This window comes from Aulonocara sp. 'chitande type north' Nkhata Bay, linkage group LG10 (genome assembly GCF_057382095.1).
Source record: "Aulonocara sp. 'chitande type north' Nkhata Bay isolate Kocher_YH1m ecotype deep benthic linkage group LG10, A_spYH_male_GT1.1, whole genome shotgun sequence".
NCBI lineage: Eukaryota > Metazoa > Chordata > Actinopteri > Cichliformes > Cichlidae > Aulonocara > Aulonocara sp. 'chitande type north' Nkhata Bay.
In genome coordinates this window covers 19,712,027-19,730,451 of record NC_141353.1, presented here as the reverse complement: position 1 = coordinate 19,730,451, position 18,425 = coordinate 19,712,027, and the positions used below count along the sequence as shown (strand labels likewise).

General features: G+C 44.1%; 1 protein-coding gene across 1 annotated transcript in view; it reads left to right on the top strand.

The window, feature by feature from the left end:
• The window catches only part of pds5b (PDS5 cohesin associated factor B), a 37,653-nt gene extending 20,353 nt beyond the window's left edge, over nt 1-17,300 (top strand). Inside the window, exons 12-35 of the mRNA XM_086308928.1 lie at nt 245-396; nt 4,500-4,613; nt 4,706-4,787; nt 4,876-4,924; nt 5,056-5,195; nt 7,274-7,389; nt 7,503-7,608; nt 10,452-10,612; nt 10,805-10,928; nt 11,385-11,543; nt 11,839-11,907; nt 12,085-12,221; nt 12,427-12,550; nt 12,720-12,924; nt 13,004-13,118; nt 13,257-13,389; nt 13,498-13,617; nt 13,895-13,957; nt 14,059-14,201; nt 14,555-14,627; nt 15,489-15,907; nt 16,013-16,093; nt 16,201-16,309; nt 16,419-17,300. Coding sequence (XP_086165054.1) covers nt 245-396; nt 4,500-4,613; nt 4,706-4,787; nt 4,876-4,924; nt 5,056-5,195; nt 7,274-7,389; nt 7,503-7,608; nt 10,452-10,612; nt 10,805-10,928; nt 11,385-11,543; nt 11,839-11,907; nt 12,085-12,221; nt 12,427-12,550; nt 12,720-12,924; nt 13,004-13,118; nt 13,257-13,389; nt 13,498-13,617; nt 13,895-13,957; nt 14,059-14,201; nt 14,555-14,627; nt 15,489-15,907; nt 16,013-16,093; nt 16,201-16,309; nt 16,419-16,451 — 3,027 coding nt within the window. The 3' untranslated portion in view covers nt 16,452-17,300. The remainder of the gene's footprint in view (nt 1-244; nt 397-4,499; nt 4,614-4,705; nt 4,788-4,875; nt 4,925-5,055; nt 5,196-7,273; nt 7,390-7,502; nt 7,609-10,451; nt 10,613-10,804; nt 10,929-11,384; nt 11,544-11,838; nt 11,908-12,084; nt 12,222-12,426; nt 12,551-12,719; nt 12,925-13,003; nt 13,119-13,256; nt 13,390-13,497; nt 13,618-13,894; nt 13,958-14,058; nt 14,202-14,554; nt 14,628-15,488; nt 15,908-16,012; nt 16,094-16,200; nt 16,310-16,418) is intronic.
• Nucleotides 17,301-18,425: the final 1,125 nt, after the last annotated feature.

Here is an 18,425-nt window from a genome sequence, read left to right as displayed (position 1 = left end):
ATTATTAGTATTATTTTATTATTGATGTATCAGATTGTTTCAGATATAGTTACACTGTTGTTGTTTGTTTTGGGTTTATTGATCTAATAGTGAGATTTATAATTTGATTATTAATATTTTTGTTGGTACACGTTTGGCTTAAATGGCAGTAAACAGTCACATCAGCCGCTGCACCTGCCCGTTGAATATTTTATTTTCTAACTAGTAGTTTCATTGAAACGTTTTCTTTTTAATTTGCCGTCAGTGGCGCGTGCGTAAGGAGGCCATGATGGGCCTTGCATCGATCTACAGGAAGTACTCGCTGCAGGGAGAAGGCGGGAGGGAGGCCTCAAAACAGATTTCCTGGATCAAAGACAAGCTGCTGCACATCTACTACCAGAACAGCATTGATGACAGGTTTGTGTGCATGTTTTTCTGTTGGCTACAGTTCAAAATGTATTCATTTAGTACCTGGGAGTTTAACTTTTTAACTTTTTGTGTGATTGCAGAGGAAAAAGCTGGTAGTGGTGCATTTCAGAGTCTTAATTTACTGTGATGAACAATTCCTGCTCTGTGCATAACTAACTGAATGTAGAAAATGAGCTCTAATAAGTTTTTTCCCAGCAGAAACATTAAAATCTGCCTTTAATATCCACCTTTCTCTGCACTGCATTTATCAGTGCGGTGTCATAGCTGTATGGAGGAAGAGAGACTGGTTCTGTCACCCTGCCGAGGCTCATAATGTAGAGCAGTCCCAAATATTTTTGTAAGCGAGTTGTGTGCGTGGGACTTTTTATTATTCTTTGAGCAGCATTCCTTTGATGGTGTGTGATTGTTTCTCCATCTCTCCACCTACACTTACTCAACATGGAAACCATCATTCTGCAAAATGTCACCAGCTGAATTAGAAGTAGATTAGATGATACGAGGCAAACTGAGATGGGTTTTTAAAGCCTAAATTGAGTAAAAGAAAAGGGAGAGGAAGAGAACGAGGCGTCGGACTCGAATCTCAGTGGACTTTCTGTGGGTGTAGGTGATCTCTGCTGCTGTGGAGTCACTCAGCTGCTGGCAGGAAAGTGCCCGATGTGGTCGGAGTGTATGCATGTGTGTTGTGTGAACAGCAGGGTAGCTTTACTTGTGTTGGTTCAGCAGTTTCCCCTTGAAAAGTTCTAAAACTTCAGCACATAAAGGCTGAAAAGGGTTTTTTGTTGTTGTCGTTGTTGTTGTGACGAGTGTTGACATTTGAGCTTATGTTTGAATTAATTAATTTACATATCAGTGAGGTGTGTGATGGTGGTGCAGCACCATGAGGGCTGAGAGACAGTGACAGAAGGCTGATCTTAAGTGGGAGTAGGTGGAAGACACCCTGGAGAGGTGGAGGTATGATGTGGAGTAAAGAGGAATGAAAGTCAATAGAAGGAAGTCAGAATACTCGTGTGTGAATGAGAGGGAGGCAGGAAGTGTGTTTAAGCGAGTGAGTTTAAATATGTGTGGTCAGTAGAGCTGGGCGATATGAGATTTTTTCATATCACGATATGTTTTTTTCATTTCAGGCGATAACGATATCTATCACGATATAAGCCAAATAACTATATTTGTAAGATTTAAATGTGCCGTTGCTCACAAGTAAAATGTGAAATAATCAGCAGCTTGTTTTTATTTAAATATTTATTTCCCATAATAAGTTCAACAGGGGAGATGTACTTAAGGAACATGAGACTTTTTCAGATAAATAAAGGCAAATATTGCAAACTACACAAAAGGCAGCCGCTAAAGCGTTTAAGTTTCAAAATAGAACAAACGAAACAGACTAAATTGTCAATTCCACTTAGAAACAAAATATTAATTCTAAAAATAAATCTTAGTTTGTTTTACAGAAGAACAGACAAAACTGACTAACTTTTGTCAATATCAAATAAACTGAGAACTAAAAGGAAATTCTCAATCTCTCCTTGTTGTATAGCTGAGCTTTTCAAACAGTTTTAACAGTTACTTTAGTCTGACAAAAGCCGAATGACGAATTAGCGCTTCCAGTCAGACACTGAGGCTATATCCACACAGACACGGGTATTTTTGAAAACGGAGATTTTCCGTTTTCGTTTTAAAAAATAATCCCGTCCACACATAAAGGCAGAAATGAAGGAAAACGCTGCTATGAACATGCCAAAGCAGCAGGTGGCGCTAGATTCCTAACCGTGCAGAAATGTTGGCCAATCAGAAGTCTAGAAGCCTCGGTGGGAAAAAGTAAACAAAGCTGGGGCATAGAAGCAGAACCGAGTCGTATGTGTGGAGGGACAGTAACTGTGTGTATATGTAAGCATTTAAACACTGCAGAGAGTAGAATTAACAGTAACAGTATTGTAGAAATTCATTTCACCGAAACAATAACGTGGCGCACAGTGTGACGCATGCACCAGTTTATTGTATTTCCAGACTTGCTTTCGGCACAATTTACAGTGCACGCTACTCTGTTTTTTGTCAGACTTGAAATAGCCGAAATACCTTCAAACTACGGAACTTCTATGGCTCTTCCGTTCGACAATCTCTCCGGCATTGGAACCATCATCTGTTTTCTCTTCGGTCACGCTCGGTTGATTTTTCTAGTCGGCACACTCATTTCCTCCATTATGCGCTGGCTCCATTACCCGCTGGCTGCTTCCCAAACAAACACACGTGCGGCTTGGCACTTGTGCTGTACGTAACAAGTCACGCGACGTGACGCTGCGGCTGTGATTGGTTCGGCTCTGCGCTACTTAATTTGGATTGGCTGACTTTTTTTTTTTTTTTTAAGAGGACAAGAGCGGCGAGGTCTATCGCGATAGCTTAATTTCTCTATCGAGTAAAAGTTATATCGCGATACATATCGTTATCGTTCTATCGCCCAGCTCTAGCGGTCAGCCATCCAAAGCAGCAGGTGGTGCACGAGAGAGGTGAAGAAGACGGTCCAGGCTAGGCATGGGTATTGATAAGATTTTCACGATTCCGATTCCATTTTCGATTCTGTTTAACGATTAAATTCTTTATCAATTCTTTTTAAAAAGGAGAACACTGAGGTTGATTAGCTTAGAACTTTGTTTTATATCGTCTCTTTGAACAAGATAGAGATTTAGGAGTAACATGGCCTTACAAACCCAGCAGTGAGATCTTAAGAGATCCACAGCCTACGGCTCTTCAATGGGGTGTCACAGGGTCCCCAGGAAAAAAAATTGTAAATGTAAAATAATAAAATAAATATTCTTCTGTAGCAATAACAAAGTATAACATAAATTATTCTGTAGCAATTACACAAGAATATCCAGTAATGTCCCTGCCTACAATTAAACACATTCACATACCGAATGTCGGGGCATCTGCTGGCAAATGGGTGCAAGCCTTTGACCACAAACTTGGTCACTGCTCGGTGACATTCGTCTATCCTGGCCTGAAAGGAGACGCTACCGGTAGACTGCAGCGAGAACTGCCAGCATCTGAGCCAGACTCTGTCTGTCTCTCTCATCATGGTCACCTAAACGCACAGTAATGGCAGGTTTTGTAATGAGGCAGATCGCGCTAACATAATATGCACTGTTAGTTGATTATTTACCTGCCGTATTAAGGGGAGAGGACGTGCAAACGTTAACGCTGCTGCTGGGTTGAGATTCACGAGTCCGGAGCGGAATTAAAAACACGACATTCATTTAAGGTTATCACGTGTTTTGTGAGCAAATGCTTTTGCATATTCGTAGTGTTTCCTCCCTTAAATGAAATATCTACTTTGCAAGTATTGCAAGTTGCCCCGTTGTCATCCGTTCTCGTAAAGTATAACCAAACTTTTGAGCGTTTGAGCCGCGTAGGCGCCGTGTTTCCTGCCAGGTAAATGACGCTCCGCAACGTGGTGACGTCATTCGGGGCGACTGGAATCAATAAGTGAATCGTTTGCAAAAATGCCAAACAATTCCAAGGAGTTGAAACAGTGGGAACCGGTTCTCAACAAGAACTGGTTTTCGATACCCATCCCTAGTCCAGGCAGGGTGGAGTGGGTGGAGATTCAGAGGTGATTTGTTACAGAAGGATAGAAGCAAGAGTGAAAGAGAGTATTTAGAGGATCAGTCGATGTGCTGATGGCAGTTTGGGTCTGAGCTCTGAATGCAGGCCCTTCGAGAGCCGAGGTGCCCTGACGTTAAAGGCGCAGTCCTGTCTAGACTTGAATTTAGACCCAGGAGCTGCCAGCAGGGTTTTGTTGAGGGTTTCTGGCTGCCCACAGGCTAATGGGCTAATTTAAATAAGTAATGAAGTAATGTCTGCAGTAAAGTAAAGCTCCCAGGAGCCATTAGTAAGAGTACTAAATCAAATCAGTAACCTGTGTAGAGATGCTCAGTGACGTCATATCGCTCTTCTGGTTTTAGTTAAAGGTTCAGCTGCTGCTTTCTGTACCGGCTAGGATCTATTAACTATTACTAACCACTCGCACCCAAACATTTTTATTATTTTATTATTATTAATTTAATTTTCTCCATAAAATGTGCCCTCTGTACGTACAGGTTGCTGGTGGAGCGGGTTTTTGCCCAGTACATGGTTCCTCACAACCTGGAAACCACTGAAAGAATGAAGTGTCTGTACTACCTGTATGCCACCCTGGACACAAATGCTGTTAAGTAAGTCAGTTTTTAATTGTTATGCAACAACATGTGTATTAAAGGAGGCCTGGCAAACACATCATTGTGTCCCTTGCTTCTTTCACCTGCAGAGCTTTGAATGAGATGTGGAAGTGCCAGAATCTGTTGAGACACCATGTCAAAGACCTGCTGGACCTGATCAAAAAACCCAAGGTAACTAACGCACACCACAGACTGTAATAACTGCACTATACTTGTCTCTAAAAGGTTTTTCTGTAACTGTGTGCTTGTTTGTTTTCAGTCTGAAGCATCCAACAAGGCTGTGTTTGCCAAAGTCATGGTGATCACAAGTAAGGCATCTCTCTGAATTCAGCACGTCCTTTCAAACAGGAAAAATGAACAAAAGTGATCGCAGGGTGACCTTCTCACCCTGATTTCACATCGATTTCACTGTGACATGCTGAAATTTCTCTGTGAACAGGGAACCTGCCAGACCCTGGCAAGGCTCAGGACTTTGTGAAGAAGCTGGCTCAGGTCTTGGATGATGATGAGCGAATCAGAGATCAGTTAGAAACCTTGGTCAGCCCCGCGTGCTCTTGCAAGCAAGCTGAAGTCTGTGTGGTGAGTGTTGAGTTCCTTTGAGATAACGATGTGGTTTCCTTTAAGCGAAATACTTTCATCCCTCCACTAGCTTTGTGTTATTTGACCCGATTCTTCATATAGGTACTGTAGTCGTAAATGTACTTATTTGTTCATAGAGTTCACATCTTCCAATTTTTGTGCATAAGACAACACTTTTATACACATGTCAGTATTTTGAGTCCAAAGTGTCCTTGTCTTTATTATATCTAATCTGTAATAACCTTTAAATGAGCAGTAACTCGACTTGAGTACATTCCAAAGGTGGTTTTAAAATGTTTAAGCTTGGTTTCATGACAGTTTTAGTGACCGATCGTTGTCACGGTGGGGAAATGTATTGAAACAATCCACCCCTGCTCCGCTGTAAGGAGGATGTTATTAGGGCTGCCCGCCATAATTTCTGTCTCTCTGTCTGATGTCTCGCCGAACACAGAAGACAGACTGAGACGTGTGACTGTAGCGGTCTTGAGCAGTAATTCTCCCGGCTTTCTGAAGATCCTTCAAAGTTTTTCTTTGGACGTCGGCTGCTCTTTCACTCATTTTTAATCCATTTATGGTACCTAATCATATACAGAGGATTTCTTTTTGTTTGTAAAACATTGACCTGTGAATCACTCAAGCACAAAAAGGCACCTGTGCGCCAGCGTTGTGTCTGCGCAAACAACTTAGCAAAGACACAATTTTACGTTGCGTCCTCAGACACTTTGTTAGTAGCAGCCTGATGCATAAACAAACGTTTTCCTGTTTCGTTAGTTGAATCTGCGAACGTTGCCAAAGGTAACAGTCTTGGCAACGTGGTATTTTTGCAACATGATGGTCATTCGAAAAGAGCTACTGGCCAAAAACTCGTATCTCAGCATGATGTGCAGCGTGTCCTTTAAAATTTGAGGAAACTAGACAAGTCGAGTCCAAAAAAAAAGTGGCAGACCTAAAGATCCATCTTAAGAATTAGGGGAGGAAAATGTATCAAAGCCCTGACAGAGGACCTCAGAAATGCCTAGAGACCTTCAGTTGATCCATCTGCTACTCACTGAAGCCTCATCAGAAATGGTCTCAGTGGAAGAGCCATTCTTAAAGGAAACAGAAAAGGCTCAGGTATGCCAAGTTATACAGGACCTGGACTGAGAATCAATAGCACAAATGCAGAAAAGTACCACCAGATTTTGATCCAGCATGCAGTACCTTCTGGAGAGCATCTGATTGGCAGCAGCTTCAGGATGACAATGATCACAAACACACTGCCAGTGCACTAAAAGCATAGCTGGATAGAAAAGCACACAATGAAACACTATCTGTCAAGGATTGACCTTCCAAGAGCCCTGACCTCAATAGCATTGAAGCAGTGTGCTTTCATGTTGACCGAGAACAGAACGAAAGGCAGCCATGTCCTTCAAGACGTCTGGAGAAGTATTCCTGAAGATTAACTAAAGAAATTACAGGAAAAATCAGCTAAGAGAGTTGGTGGTCATACCAAATATTGACTTTCAAGCCTGTTAGAACTGCACAGACTCTGTTTTTGCTTTATACACTGTATTTACGTTTGTTTGCACATAAATCACTGTGCTTCTTTCCCATTTTTCTTGGAAAATGGAAAGAAATGAGGGGAAGCATGAGACACTTGCACAATAGAGTATTTCACTAGAAAGTATTTTTGGTATTTTTTCTTGTTGCTTAATCCTGCGGCAGATTTGCTAAGTTGGCAACAATTAAGTGAACTAAATGATGATGCTCACTGCTGTGAGTATATGAGATGTTGGGCGTTCATGCTGCTGTGTTTGTATTTCCACATTTTAAAAAAGAAAAAAAAAGAAAAAAAGCAGCATTAGATTTTAGTCCAGCTGTGAAATATCACTCCAGGTGGCTTTGGTTTGGAAATACTGAAAAGGCACAGAGAATATTACGGCCATAAAACCCTGAGCTGGTGCTGTAAGCGTTGCCACAAAGTGCCTGCTCATAGGGGGTCATCTGATTGGTGGAGTTTTCTCTCTGTTAGGGTCTTCGTATTGTTGTGGTTTGGTGCTACATAAATAAATTGAAGTTCTTAATTGTCGTCCTTTCAGAGAGACATCACTAAAAAACTTGGCAGCCCCAAACAACCCAGCAATCCATTCCTGGAAATGGTGAAGTTCCTGTTGGAGAGGATTGCTCCTGTGCACATCGACACAGAGTCCATCAGGTACTGTGCGTCAGGATGCAAATTTTAGCTCATCCAATAAATAAAAAGAATGCAAACAACAGCCATATCCGAGTCTAGCGTGCAGAAATTTAACCTCTACCATCATCTCTCAGTGCTCTGATAAAACAGGTAAACAAATCTATAGATGGAACAGCTGATGACGAAGAGGAAGGTGTTCCCACTGAAGAGGCCATCAGAGCAGGGCTGGAACTGCTGAAGGTAAAGATCGGTAATAAACACGAACGCCTGTGGTGTTTATCTGCAGATTGACACGATGGATACTCTGTTGTAAGCCTTTTCATTATCGTGCGTGAGTGCACCATTTAACAAAAATAGAATACCTGCAAGAATTAATCTAAATTATAGGCTCTGCAGTCGCTCAGTAACTTCTGCTGCTGTCGTGTCAATTGCTACCTGCAGTCTAGCAATCAGTGATATATAAATTGTTGTTGGTTGAAATTGTGGAGTGACGGGGAAAAAAGAAGCACTCGGTGATGGATGATGTCTCCTGCAGTCCTGCCTTTTTATAGTGACACAAACACAACAGATAATTAATGAGTAAAACACACACACATCTTTTCGACCCTTTACGGTTTGCTTACGGTTTGCCACCCGCACAGTGCAGAGATGGTCAGAGGAGAGCGAGGAGGCTCTTAAGGACTGTTTTGAGTCGACTGTGTGGGAGGTGATCTGTGACGACCATGGAGAGGACATCGACAGCCTTACTACATGCATTACTGACTATATTAATTTCTGTGTGGATAACACCGTACCTACCAGGACTGTACGGTGTTTCTCCAACAACAAACCTTGGATTACCCCAGAAATTAAAGCTGTCCTCAAGCAGAAGAGGAGGGCCTTCAAATCCAAAGACAAAGAGGAGTTGAAAAGGGTGCAGAGAGAGTTGAGGGGACTGATAAGGAATGGGAAGGACAGCTACAGGCAGAAGATGGAGAACCAGCTTCAGCAAAACAACGTTGGTGAAGTCTGGAGAGGCCTCAGAACCATCTCAGGCCACAAACAGCAGAACTCTCTGCCTGGGAGGGATGTGAGGTGGGCAAATGAACTGAATCATTTCTTCAACAGATTTGATTCAGCCATGAGGCAGTCTGCAACATCGGCTGCAGACTCACCCACCCCCACTGCTGCTGTTCCGCCTCAGACACCTCAGACACTTCACACCTCCTCTATTCACCCTGCTCACTCCCCCCCACCCCCAACAACAGCATCCAATACACACTCAACACAAGGCTCCAGCCTGTCTCTCTCAACCACCCAGGTTAGGAGGGAACTGAGGAGGATTAATGGCAAGAAGGCAGCGGGCCCAGATGGCATCAGCTCGAGGGTCGTCAGGTCCTGCACGGACCAACTGTGTGGGGTGATGGAGCACCTCTTCAACCTGAGCCTGAGGTTGGGAAGAGTCCCACAGCTCTGGAAAACCTCCTGTGTTGTACCAGTGCCAAAGACTTCACGCCCCAAGGACCTCAACAGCTACAGGCCGGTGGCTCTGACATCCCACCTGATGAAGACCCTGGAGCGGTTGGTCCTGGCTCAGCTTCGGCGCCTAACAAGCTCATCACTGGACCCACTTCAGTTTGCCTACCAGCCTGGCATTGGCGCGGATGATGCCGTCATTCACCTCCTACATCGTTCCCTCGCTCACCTGGAGACCGCTGGAAGCACTGTGAGAATCAAGTTCTTTGATTTCTCCAGTGCCTTCAACACCATTCTTCCCTCGGTTCTGAAGGACAAGCTGGAGAACTCTGGAGTGGACCATCACCTCACTACCTGGATTTTGGACTACCTCACCGACCGACCACAGTATGTGAGGACTCAGGGCTGTGTGTCGGACAGGGTCGTCTGCAGTACGGGGGCCCCACAGGGAACGGTTCTGGCTCCGTTCCTCTTCACCATCTACACTGCAGACTTCTCCCACAATTCCACCCAGTGCTTCCTGCAGAAGTTCTCTGATGACTCTGCAATAGTCGGCCTCATCACTGATGGGGACGACAAGGAGTACAGAGGACTGACTCAAGACTTTGTGGACTGGTGCCAGCTGAACTACCTCCAGATCAACGCCAGTAAAACCAAGGAGCTGGTGGTAGACTTCCGCAGGCACAAGCATTCTCCACTGCAACCACTGAACATCCAGGGTATGGACATTGAGGCTGTGGACAGCTACAGGTACCTTGGTGTTCATCTGAACAACAGACTGGACTGGACTCATAACTCAGATGCCCTCTACAGGAAAGGGCAGAGCAGGCTGTACCTGCTGCGGAGACTCAGGTCGTTTGGGGTGGAGGGCCCACTCCTGAAGACCTTCTATGACTCTGTGGTGGCTTCTGCTATCTTTTATGGTGTGGTCTGCTGGGGCGGCAGCATCTCTGCTGGGGACAGGAAGAGACTGAACAGGGTGATCCGAAGGGCCAGCTCTGTTCTAGGATGCCCTCTGGACCCAGTGGAGGTGGTGAGTGACAGGAGAATGGCGGCTAAGCTGTCATCCCTGTTGGACAACGTCTCCCACCCCATGCAGCAGACTGTGACAGCACTGAGCAGCTCCTTCAGTGGGAGACTGCGGCACCCACGGTGTGGGACGGAGAGATTTCGCAGGTCTTTCCTCCCCACTGCTGTCAGACTCCACAACAAAGACTTTAACTGAACAAACACACACATCCACACATGTGCAATAACACTAAGTGCAATAATCTTTTCTGGCATCGTTGTATTTTTACTCAGTTGTATATAGCATTCGTATTCTATTTTTATCTTATTGTATATTTTTATTCTATTTTATTCTACTGTATATAGTATATTATTTTATTCTATTCTGTACAGCTGTGTACTGTATTTATTCTTATTGTATTCTAATTTTTGCGTCATAACTTTTGCACTGTCCACTTCCTGCTGTGACAAAACAAATTTCCCACGTGTGGGACTAATAAAGGTTATCTTATCTTATCTTATCTTAAAATATCAATCACGCTTGTTTCTTTTCTTTCTAAGGTGAAAAGGTGTTGATTGTACTCTGCGCAGCTGTTTGACTCACCTTTCATCACTCGCAGGTGCTGTCATTCACACATCCAGTGTCATTCCACTCTGCAGAGACGTTTGAGTCTCTGCTGGGCTGTTTGAAAATGGATGACGAGAAGGTGGCAGAGGCAGCGCTGCAGATCTTCAAGAATACAGGCAGCAAGATGGAGGAGAGTTTTCCTCACATCAAATCGTGAGTTTGATGAGCTAAATTTGGCTGATTTGTTTGCCTTGCAACGCTGTGTAATGTGCAGTGACACTCCTGGAATGCAGAGATGCATTATTTATACGCTTACTTAGGACACGCTGCTCTGTGCATGACTTGTGACCCAACTTTCTGCTGTGTTTTTGTTGTTCGTGGTGTTCTCCCGTCTGCTCCCCCAAGTGTTCTACTGCCGGTACTACAGGCCAAAGCCAAGAGAGGCCCTCCCCGCCAGGCTAAATATGCCATCCACTGTATCAACGCCATGTTCAGCAACAGAGACACACACTTTGCCCAAATCTTTGAGGTCAGTCACTTTGGTGCCAGGTTTTTATCTATGTGGTCAATGAGAGAGGATATCCCTATCCCTGGCTTAAATCCTGTTTGTGACGGGCAGCCAATCAAAATGAAATTCGATTTAAAAGGAAGGCGAAAAGACCTAAAACATGTTGTTTTAGACGGTGAGTGAACTCTGGGCCAGTATTGGGTGACTGCTGATTATCTGGAACTTTCAAAGCAACTGAATCTAAGAGGGGAAACCAATGTGGTTTGGAGTGCTTTACCCTTTAATTGTGTTATTTCAGCCGATTTTCCTGTTTTTTGTGTTACAAAGAGAATCCGTCTGCATTCATGGATGTGCTCAGAATATTTACCCCAGTGTGACGTCTGCATTAACTTTACATCAAATCCATCCTGAGATTTTTTAATTTATTTTTTTTATGTGCTCCTAAAACTGTGTCAGTGACATGTTGTGTTTCTTCAGCCTCTTCATAAAAGTCTGGACACTGCTAACCTGGAGCAGCTCATCACTCCTTTGACCACCCTGGGTCACCTGGCCCAGCTGGCCCCAGAACAGTTTGCCGCACCTCTCAAATCTCTAGTCGCCAACTTCATTGTGAAGGATCTGCTCATGAACGACAGGGTATACACACGCATCCACGTATACCTCTTACTGTTCTGCAGTGTTTAAGCACGCCTCTTCTCTTTAGCCTTTTGAGCCTAAGATTAGTGCTTCTCCTTTACTATTATTATTTGTAACTTTTTTATTACTTTTCATTTTGATGTAATTAGTCTTGTTTTACTCATTTAATTATTATAAGTGGGGGGTTTTCTTCTGATTGCACTTTGGCTTAAATGTGCTGTATAAATATTCCCAGCTGTGTTGACCTAAAGTCTCAGTTTATGTGAATTATTCAAATTGTTTGTGTTATTTGTAGATCCCAGGAAAGAAAACAACCAAACTTTGGGTTCCCGATGATGAAGTGTCCCCAGAGACCATGGCCAAGGTCAGCAGTGAACGTTTGTGTGTCTCTTCAAAAGCTCCGTCTGGCTGCTGTTTTTGTTTTTTAAGTAGTTTAATCTGAAGATTACTCTGAGCCAGAATTCTCCTAATTACTTTGTCACACTCTTGATGTATTAATGCAAAACACTTAATCTTTCACTCTTTCATCTTCCTCATTCAGATCCAGGGCATCAAGCTGATGGTGAGGTGGTTACTAGGCGTGAAGAACAACCAGAGCAAATCGGGCAACTCCACCCTGAGGATGCTGACTGCTATCTTACACAGCGATGGAGACCTAACAGAACAGGGCAAGATGGGGTAATTAAAATAAATAAACTCTGCTTCTCAGACAAACCTAGTCAGGCCCTTGAGCAGCTCAAAGAAAGCTTTGTCCTCAGATTAAGGTCGTGCAATTTTCAGTGAAGCGCTCACTTTTAATGGGTGCTCTGGACCTTTGAGGGTTTTGATGGTAAGAACGTTTGTAGATAAATGAATAAATCTGCTTCCTCTTGTTTCTCTCTAGCAAACCGGACATGTCGAGGCTGCGGCTGGCGGCGGCGTGCGCCCTGCTGAAGCTGGCACAGGAGCCCTGCTACCACGAAATCATCACGTTGGAGCAATATCAGTTGTGCGCGCTCGTCATTAATGTAAGAACTGCCATATTTAATTTGCCGGCTCTGCGTTTTCAGTTAAAGTCCTTTTCTGTGCAGCTCATCTTTATTCCACCTCTGCCTCTTCTCCCTGATATTGTCCCATTTCATCCTCCTCATCATCATCGCGTTTCCTGTTCTCCGTGTCCTCGTCTTTGCGCTATAGGATGAGTGCTACCAGGTGCGACAGTGTTTTGCCCAGAAGCTTCACCGGGGCCTGTGCCGTCTGCGGCTACCGCTGGAATACATGGCAGTGTTCGCTCTGTGCGCCAAGGACCCCGTTAAGGAGAGGCGGGCTCACGCTCGCCAGTGCCTGGTGAAAAACGTCAACATACGCCGCGAGTACCTCAAACAGCACGCTGCCCTCAGCGGTAAAGAAACCAAACGATATCTGATGATTTCGGATGACATTTGAGGGTGGTGTCATATTCACTGTGTGTGTACCCACAGACAAGCTGTTCTCTCTGCTGCCGGAGTATGTGGTGCCCTACACCATCCACCTTCTGGCACACGACCCGGACTATGTCAAAGTACAAGACATCGAGCAGCTAAAGGAAATTAAAGAGTAAGCGGTGTATGATCTCTTAAATGGGTTTTTAATATTCCAACCTGGCGTTTGTGGTTTCAGTCACGTTTTAGTCTGTTTTTATGATGGTTAATCATGACTTGTACCTTTTAATGTCAAACTTGCTGTCCTGGATAGGGCTCTGTGGTTTGTCCTCGAGATTATAATGGCCAAGAATGAGAACAACAGCCACGCCTTCATAAGAAAAATGGTGGAAAACATCAAGCAGACGAAAGACGCCCAGGCCGCCACCGATCCCAAAACGAATGAGGTGCTCATTTAACGTGCAGCTAATATGGACAGTAGATATCCAGCCAGTGTTTCAGCCGCCGTCATCAGTGCTGCCCTGACGTGCGTTTGTTGTTTCTTCCTTGTGCAGAAACTCTACACAGTGTGTGACGTTGCCATGCACATTATCATGTCGAAGAGCACCACCTACAGCCTGGAGTCTCCAAAGGACCCCGTGCTGCCATCACGCTTCTTTACCAAACCAGACAAGGTCGGTCTCTGCGCTCTGAAGAGTTTAAAGCATCCAAAACATTTTTCACTTTGTTAAAATGAGTAAACGACAGCATTGCTAGTGTTAGCAGATCCTTCCGAAGAGTTATGAGAAAGTAGCTGCCTTAAGTTTTGTATAAACGTGTCCTTGTTTGAAGAGAAATTATCAAAAAAGGGGGAAAAAACAAAAAAGCAGGCATGTTTTGTCTAATGAGATCGTCTGCTTGTGTTTCTGCTTTGTTTTAATTGCTGCTGTTCTCTCTGCTTCTCTCTTTCAGAACTTCAGCAACACAAAAAATTATCTCCCAGCAGAGATGAAGGCATTCTTCACACCAGGAAAGGTAAGCTCGAGCTTTTTAAATGATAATGTGGGCTCACTAGTTTTGTTGATCACACATCCGGCTCACTGCTCCACTCTGACCGCCTCTCCTTCCTATTTAAGCCCAAGTCTGCTAACGTTTTGGGGGCGGTAAACAAGCCCTTGTCATCAGCGGGCAAACAACTCCAGAGTAAAGCTTCTCGTATGGAGACCACCAGTAACGACTCCTCGTCCAACCCGGGCTCTCCGCAGCGCAGCAAAAGCAGGTAGGAGATATAACGGCAAGACTCCCACACTCAGAAAACGTAACGTATCAGCAATATTTTGGTCTGATAAAAGACTCGGATTAGCTCCAGGCACTCCGTGTTTGCACGTAGGATGTTTCCATACGTAGCTGCTCTGCCGTAGGCTTTTTCCTGTTAAAGGAGAGTTTTTCCTTCCCACTGTTGCCAAGCACTTGCTCATAGGGGTTTGTCTAACTGTTGGGGTTTCATTCTAATATTGTAGGGTCTATGGATCATTTTCAAATGTTGAAAATTCAGGAGACTGTGTCACTTGTTGCACCCTGTTTTGTTTGTAACTAAAATAGTAACAAGTAATGATTGATGTTATTTTTCAGGCATGACAGCACAGAGATGGATCACAGTGAAAACGAGGACATCAGCCTAAAGAGAGCAGACAGTGTCGACAAGGTAAATCTCCTTTAGGCGCTGCGAGACTGATTGGAAGATAAACGTCGATGTGGCGATCACGTCTTTATTTCTGATGAGATCTTAACAGGATGTATTGTTTAATAATATGTGTTGAAAAAGTGTATTGGAGTAGTTATTGTTACAACCTTGATTGAAATTGATATGACTGTAATCTAAAAGCAAAGAGGCTGTGCAGACTTACTCTATTGTAAGTTATTCTTTCTAGTGTGGGGTGGTTTTTGTTTGTTTCTTTCGTTAGTTTGTTTTTAAAGTAAAACAAAAGCAAATAAGCAAAACCGTGATAAAAGATTATACTGAAGCTGATGGAAAGTAGTGAAGGGAGCGTTGCCGTGATTCGGCAGAGTGCTGCCTGTCGTAAATCCCCGTGTCTCTGCTTTATGATACGACTGTGCAAACACCAGCTGGATTGAAGTTGAGACTAGATTAACGTGTACAAATTGTGTAAACCATCATTATTGCTTTGCATGCATGATTTCATCTGACTCAGAAATCCTTCCTTTCAAAACAAACAACAGAAAAAAGTAATGGTATCTTTTTATGCAAAAATATGAATTTCACATGAGTTTCTCACTGAGTTTGTGGGTTTTAGAAGGGTTAACCTCAGGAATCGAGACGACTTATGTAATTTTTCAGCCTTCGGTAAGGTCACAGAAGGGCTCTGTGTGTTATTGCTTACAGATCAATTCACCAGTCACGTGTGAGAAACCACTCCAAAGATCTCAAATCTCTATCTCTCATCACCATTTTTCTTCTTCCTTTTCTTTGTGCTGCTGTAAAAACTGAATTTCAGTCTTTTTTACTGTGAAACAAAGAAATGGTGAACAATGAGTTTGTGTGCAGGATATCGAAAAGCCCCGGGGTCGCAAACGGGGCGTAACCTCCGGCGATGACCAGGAGAGCAAGCCGAAGCGTGGACGTAAGAAGGCAACTGCCAACACCACCGCAGCGGCTGACTCTGAGGACCCGTGGGACGAAGACAACCGGCCGGAGGACGAACAGAACAGTCCGCCCAAGAAAGGCCGCAGGGGCCGGCCTCCGAAGTCTGCTACGCCCAGTCAGGACACGCCTGCCAAAGGGAGGAGGGGGCGGAAGAAGGCAGCTCCTCCACCCGAGGAGGATGAGGAGGAAGAGGAGGAGGACGAGGAGAGGGGTGAGGAGGAAGTAGAGGATGAAGACGAGGACGACGACAGGAGCAGTGAAAACATGGAGGTGAAGACCAGGGGAGGAAGGCAAGCCAGGGCGCCACGACGATCACAGGGGTACGAAAACAGCCGGCGCACGCAGAAACACGAGATGTGCTTCAAAGTTCTGTCAGCGAGCTTCGTTTTTGATGGAAGTCGTTTTGTTTTGTCTTCCTTTAACAGATCTGACTCTGCAGAGTCCACGCCGCAGAAAAGGAGAGGACGTCCGCCTAAATCGGCTCAGCCGGCGGCCAAGAAGCCAACGTAAGATTCACTTTTGCAAAAATACACAGCGACTGCGACTGCTCCTCCAAGGGCACAAAATGTAATATGTGCACGCTAAGCTGTTCCTGTTCTGTCCGCGGATACAGGCGCGGGGGCCGATCGAAGGCAGCTGCCACTAAGGATGAGTCTGAGGAAGAAGATGAAGAGGAGGAGGAGGAAGAAGTGGAGGAAGAGGAGGATGAGCCAACACCGAAGGTGTCAAGTGTTGTCACATCCATTTTAGTGTCTTTTAAAACAACTCAAGTATTTTAAAGGAGTTTATATGCTTGGTTATTTGTTCAGTTTTCATCCTTTTTCATTTCAGGGTCGCAAGAAGGCAGCTGGGCGAAGAAGATGAGCTAAAAAAACTTTAAAACAAAAACAGAGGACAAAAGAAGACGGCACGTCTCCTCGAGAGTCACGGAGGAATGACGCAAGAACGAAACAAAATAAATGGACATTGAACTTTTTAAAACTTTTCATAAGCCGACGCTCCTACTGTTACACCGACTTTACACACTTGCATATTCCACGTGCACACTACATCAATACATCCGCATCGTCAGCTGTGGGTTGTTGCTTTGTGCTGCATTGTGATGACGTTAAGCCACATTAAGTAGAAATGATTTTAACGAGGAAAAACAAAGGAAAAAAAATAGATCGCTCTTGTAAATAGTCTCTTATGTCTGTTTCATGTTCTGTTGTTGTGTTTGACGCTGACTGGGCGGATGCTGTAAAGCCTTTGCCCACTCATGTTATTAAAAGTGCTCCCAAAAAGCGGCGTTGCTTATCAAACCTCCCTCCGTGTCAACTTTTAAAAACTGAAAGAGATTAACCATTACCTTTTTTTTTATTTTATTTTTTTTATGTAATGTTAATTGTGTGAATTTACTTTTAAACAAAGAAATAAAACGTGCTCTTTTGTTTACAGCTCTGTATATTAAAAACTTTTTTTAAAACCATATATTGAAAAAGAAAGTGTCAGAACTGTCCGACTGTAGAGTTGCTTCTGGAAACGATTGTAGTGTGCGTCTCATTTTTAGGTTTGTACTTGCTGATAGAAGGAAGTCATGAGCAGCTGTGTTGCTAGTTTCTTGGTTTTGTTTTGGTTTTTTTGTCACTGCTGATTAACTTGGCTTCACATCCACCCAGTCAGACCCTCCATTGTATCAATATAATTCTCTATAAAAACCTGACATGTTCATTTTCTCTTTCTTTTACTTTGATGTGGTTTGTGCTTTATCGGTATGATTAGCTCTGATGCCAGAGGCTGTCGTGAATAGAGATATTTTAGCTATTAAGAATGTTTGAAAAGGGTGAGCCGTTTTTTTAAAGGGCTTGTATAATATCCAGTTGTAATCAAAACAGTTATGTGAACACATTTAATGTCAGTAGACTTCAAAACAACTGCACTGTTTAACCAGAACTTTAAAACCGTTGGTGAAGAATGACTGCATGACACCACAAGACAGCCCCAAAGGTACTGGGTTGGAGCTTTTATGGGGGGGCGCTCCTCGGTGTTAGCCAGGTGGTTGTAAATGAAATTGACAGCAGGTGAAAACCCTCAAAAGAAAATGGTTTTTACAGGTGGTTCAACAGATCACTGCTTTCTCTGGATCCTTCTTGACTGATTTTTCTCCAGTCTTGCTTTTTTGTTAGTGTCCTTGTTATGAGTACCTGCTGCACATTCAGGGTGCACAGGTAGTCCAGATCCTTCAGGATCACACATCCATATGTTATGCCTCCCAGCACAGTGTGGAGGAGATACTAGAAGATGAGCGCTTACACAAGGAGAACTGGACAGAGCCGGAGAAAGTCTCATAAACTCTTATATCATGAGCTCCAGCAGGTTAGTCGTGCATATATCTGAGCACGCTGTCACAAACACACTCAGTCAGAGGGCCTCGCATGTTTTAGTCGGACCTCTCCTCAAAGCTCAGCTGGCATTCGCTCGAAGACACCAGAACTGGACCCGTCCCCTTCAGAGGAGAGCAGGCTCACACTGAGCACATGAAACGTTTCACCCCCTGAAACATTATCCAGGATGTCTGCACTGGGGAGGATGAGGGATTTCCTGGGAGGGTCACACAGACTGCTGTGACTGTTCATAGGCGCTGGGATGATGTCCTCAGACCCAGCGTCAGACCTTCTGCTGGTGAAAGACACTGTCCAGCCCATGTTGCCAGAGTTTACTCAATTCCTGGATGATGTAGACAGTGAAGCCACTGACTGACACACGTTTCCCAGACTTGAATCCAATTAAGAACCTCTGGGATGTTATGAATCAGTGACTGACGTCACCAAATAAGGCTCACTGGTGCTGGCATCCAGG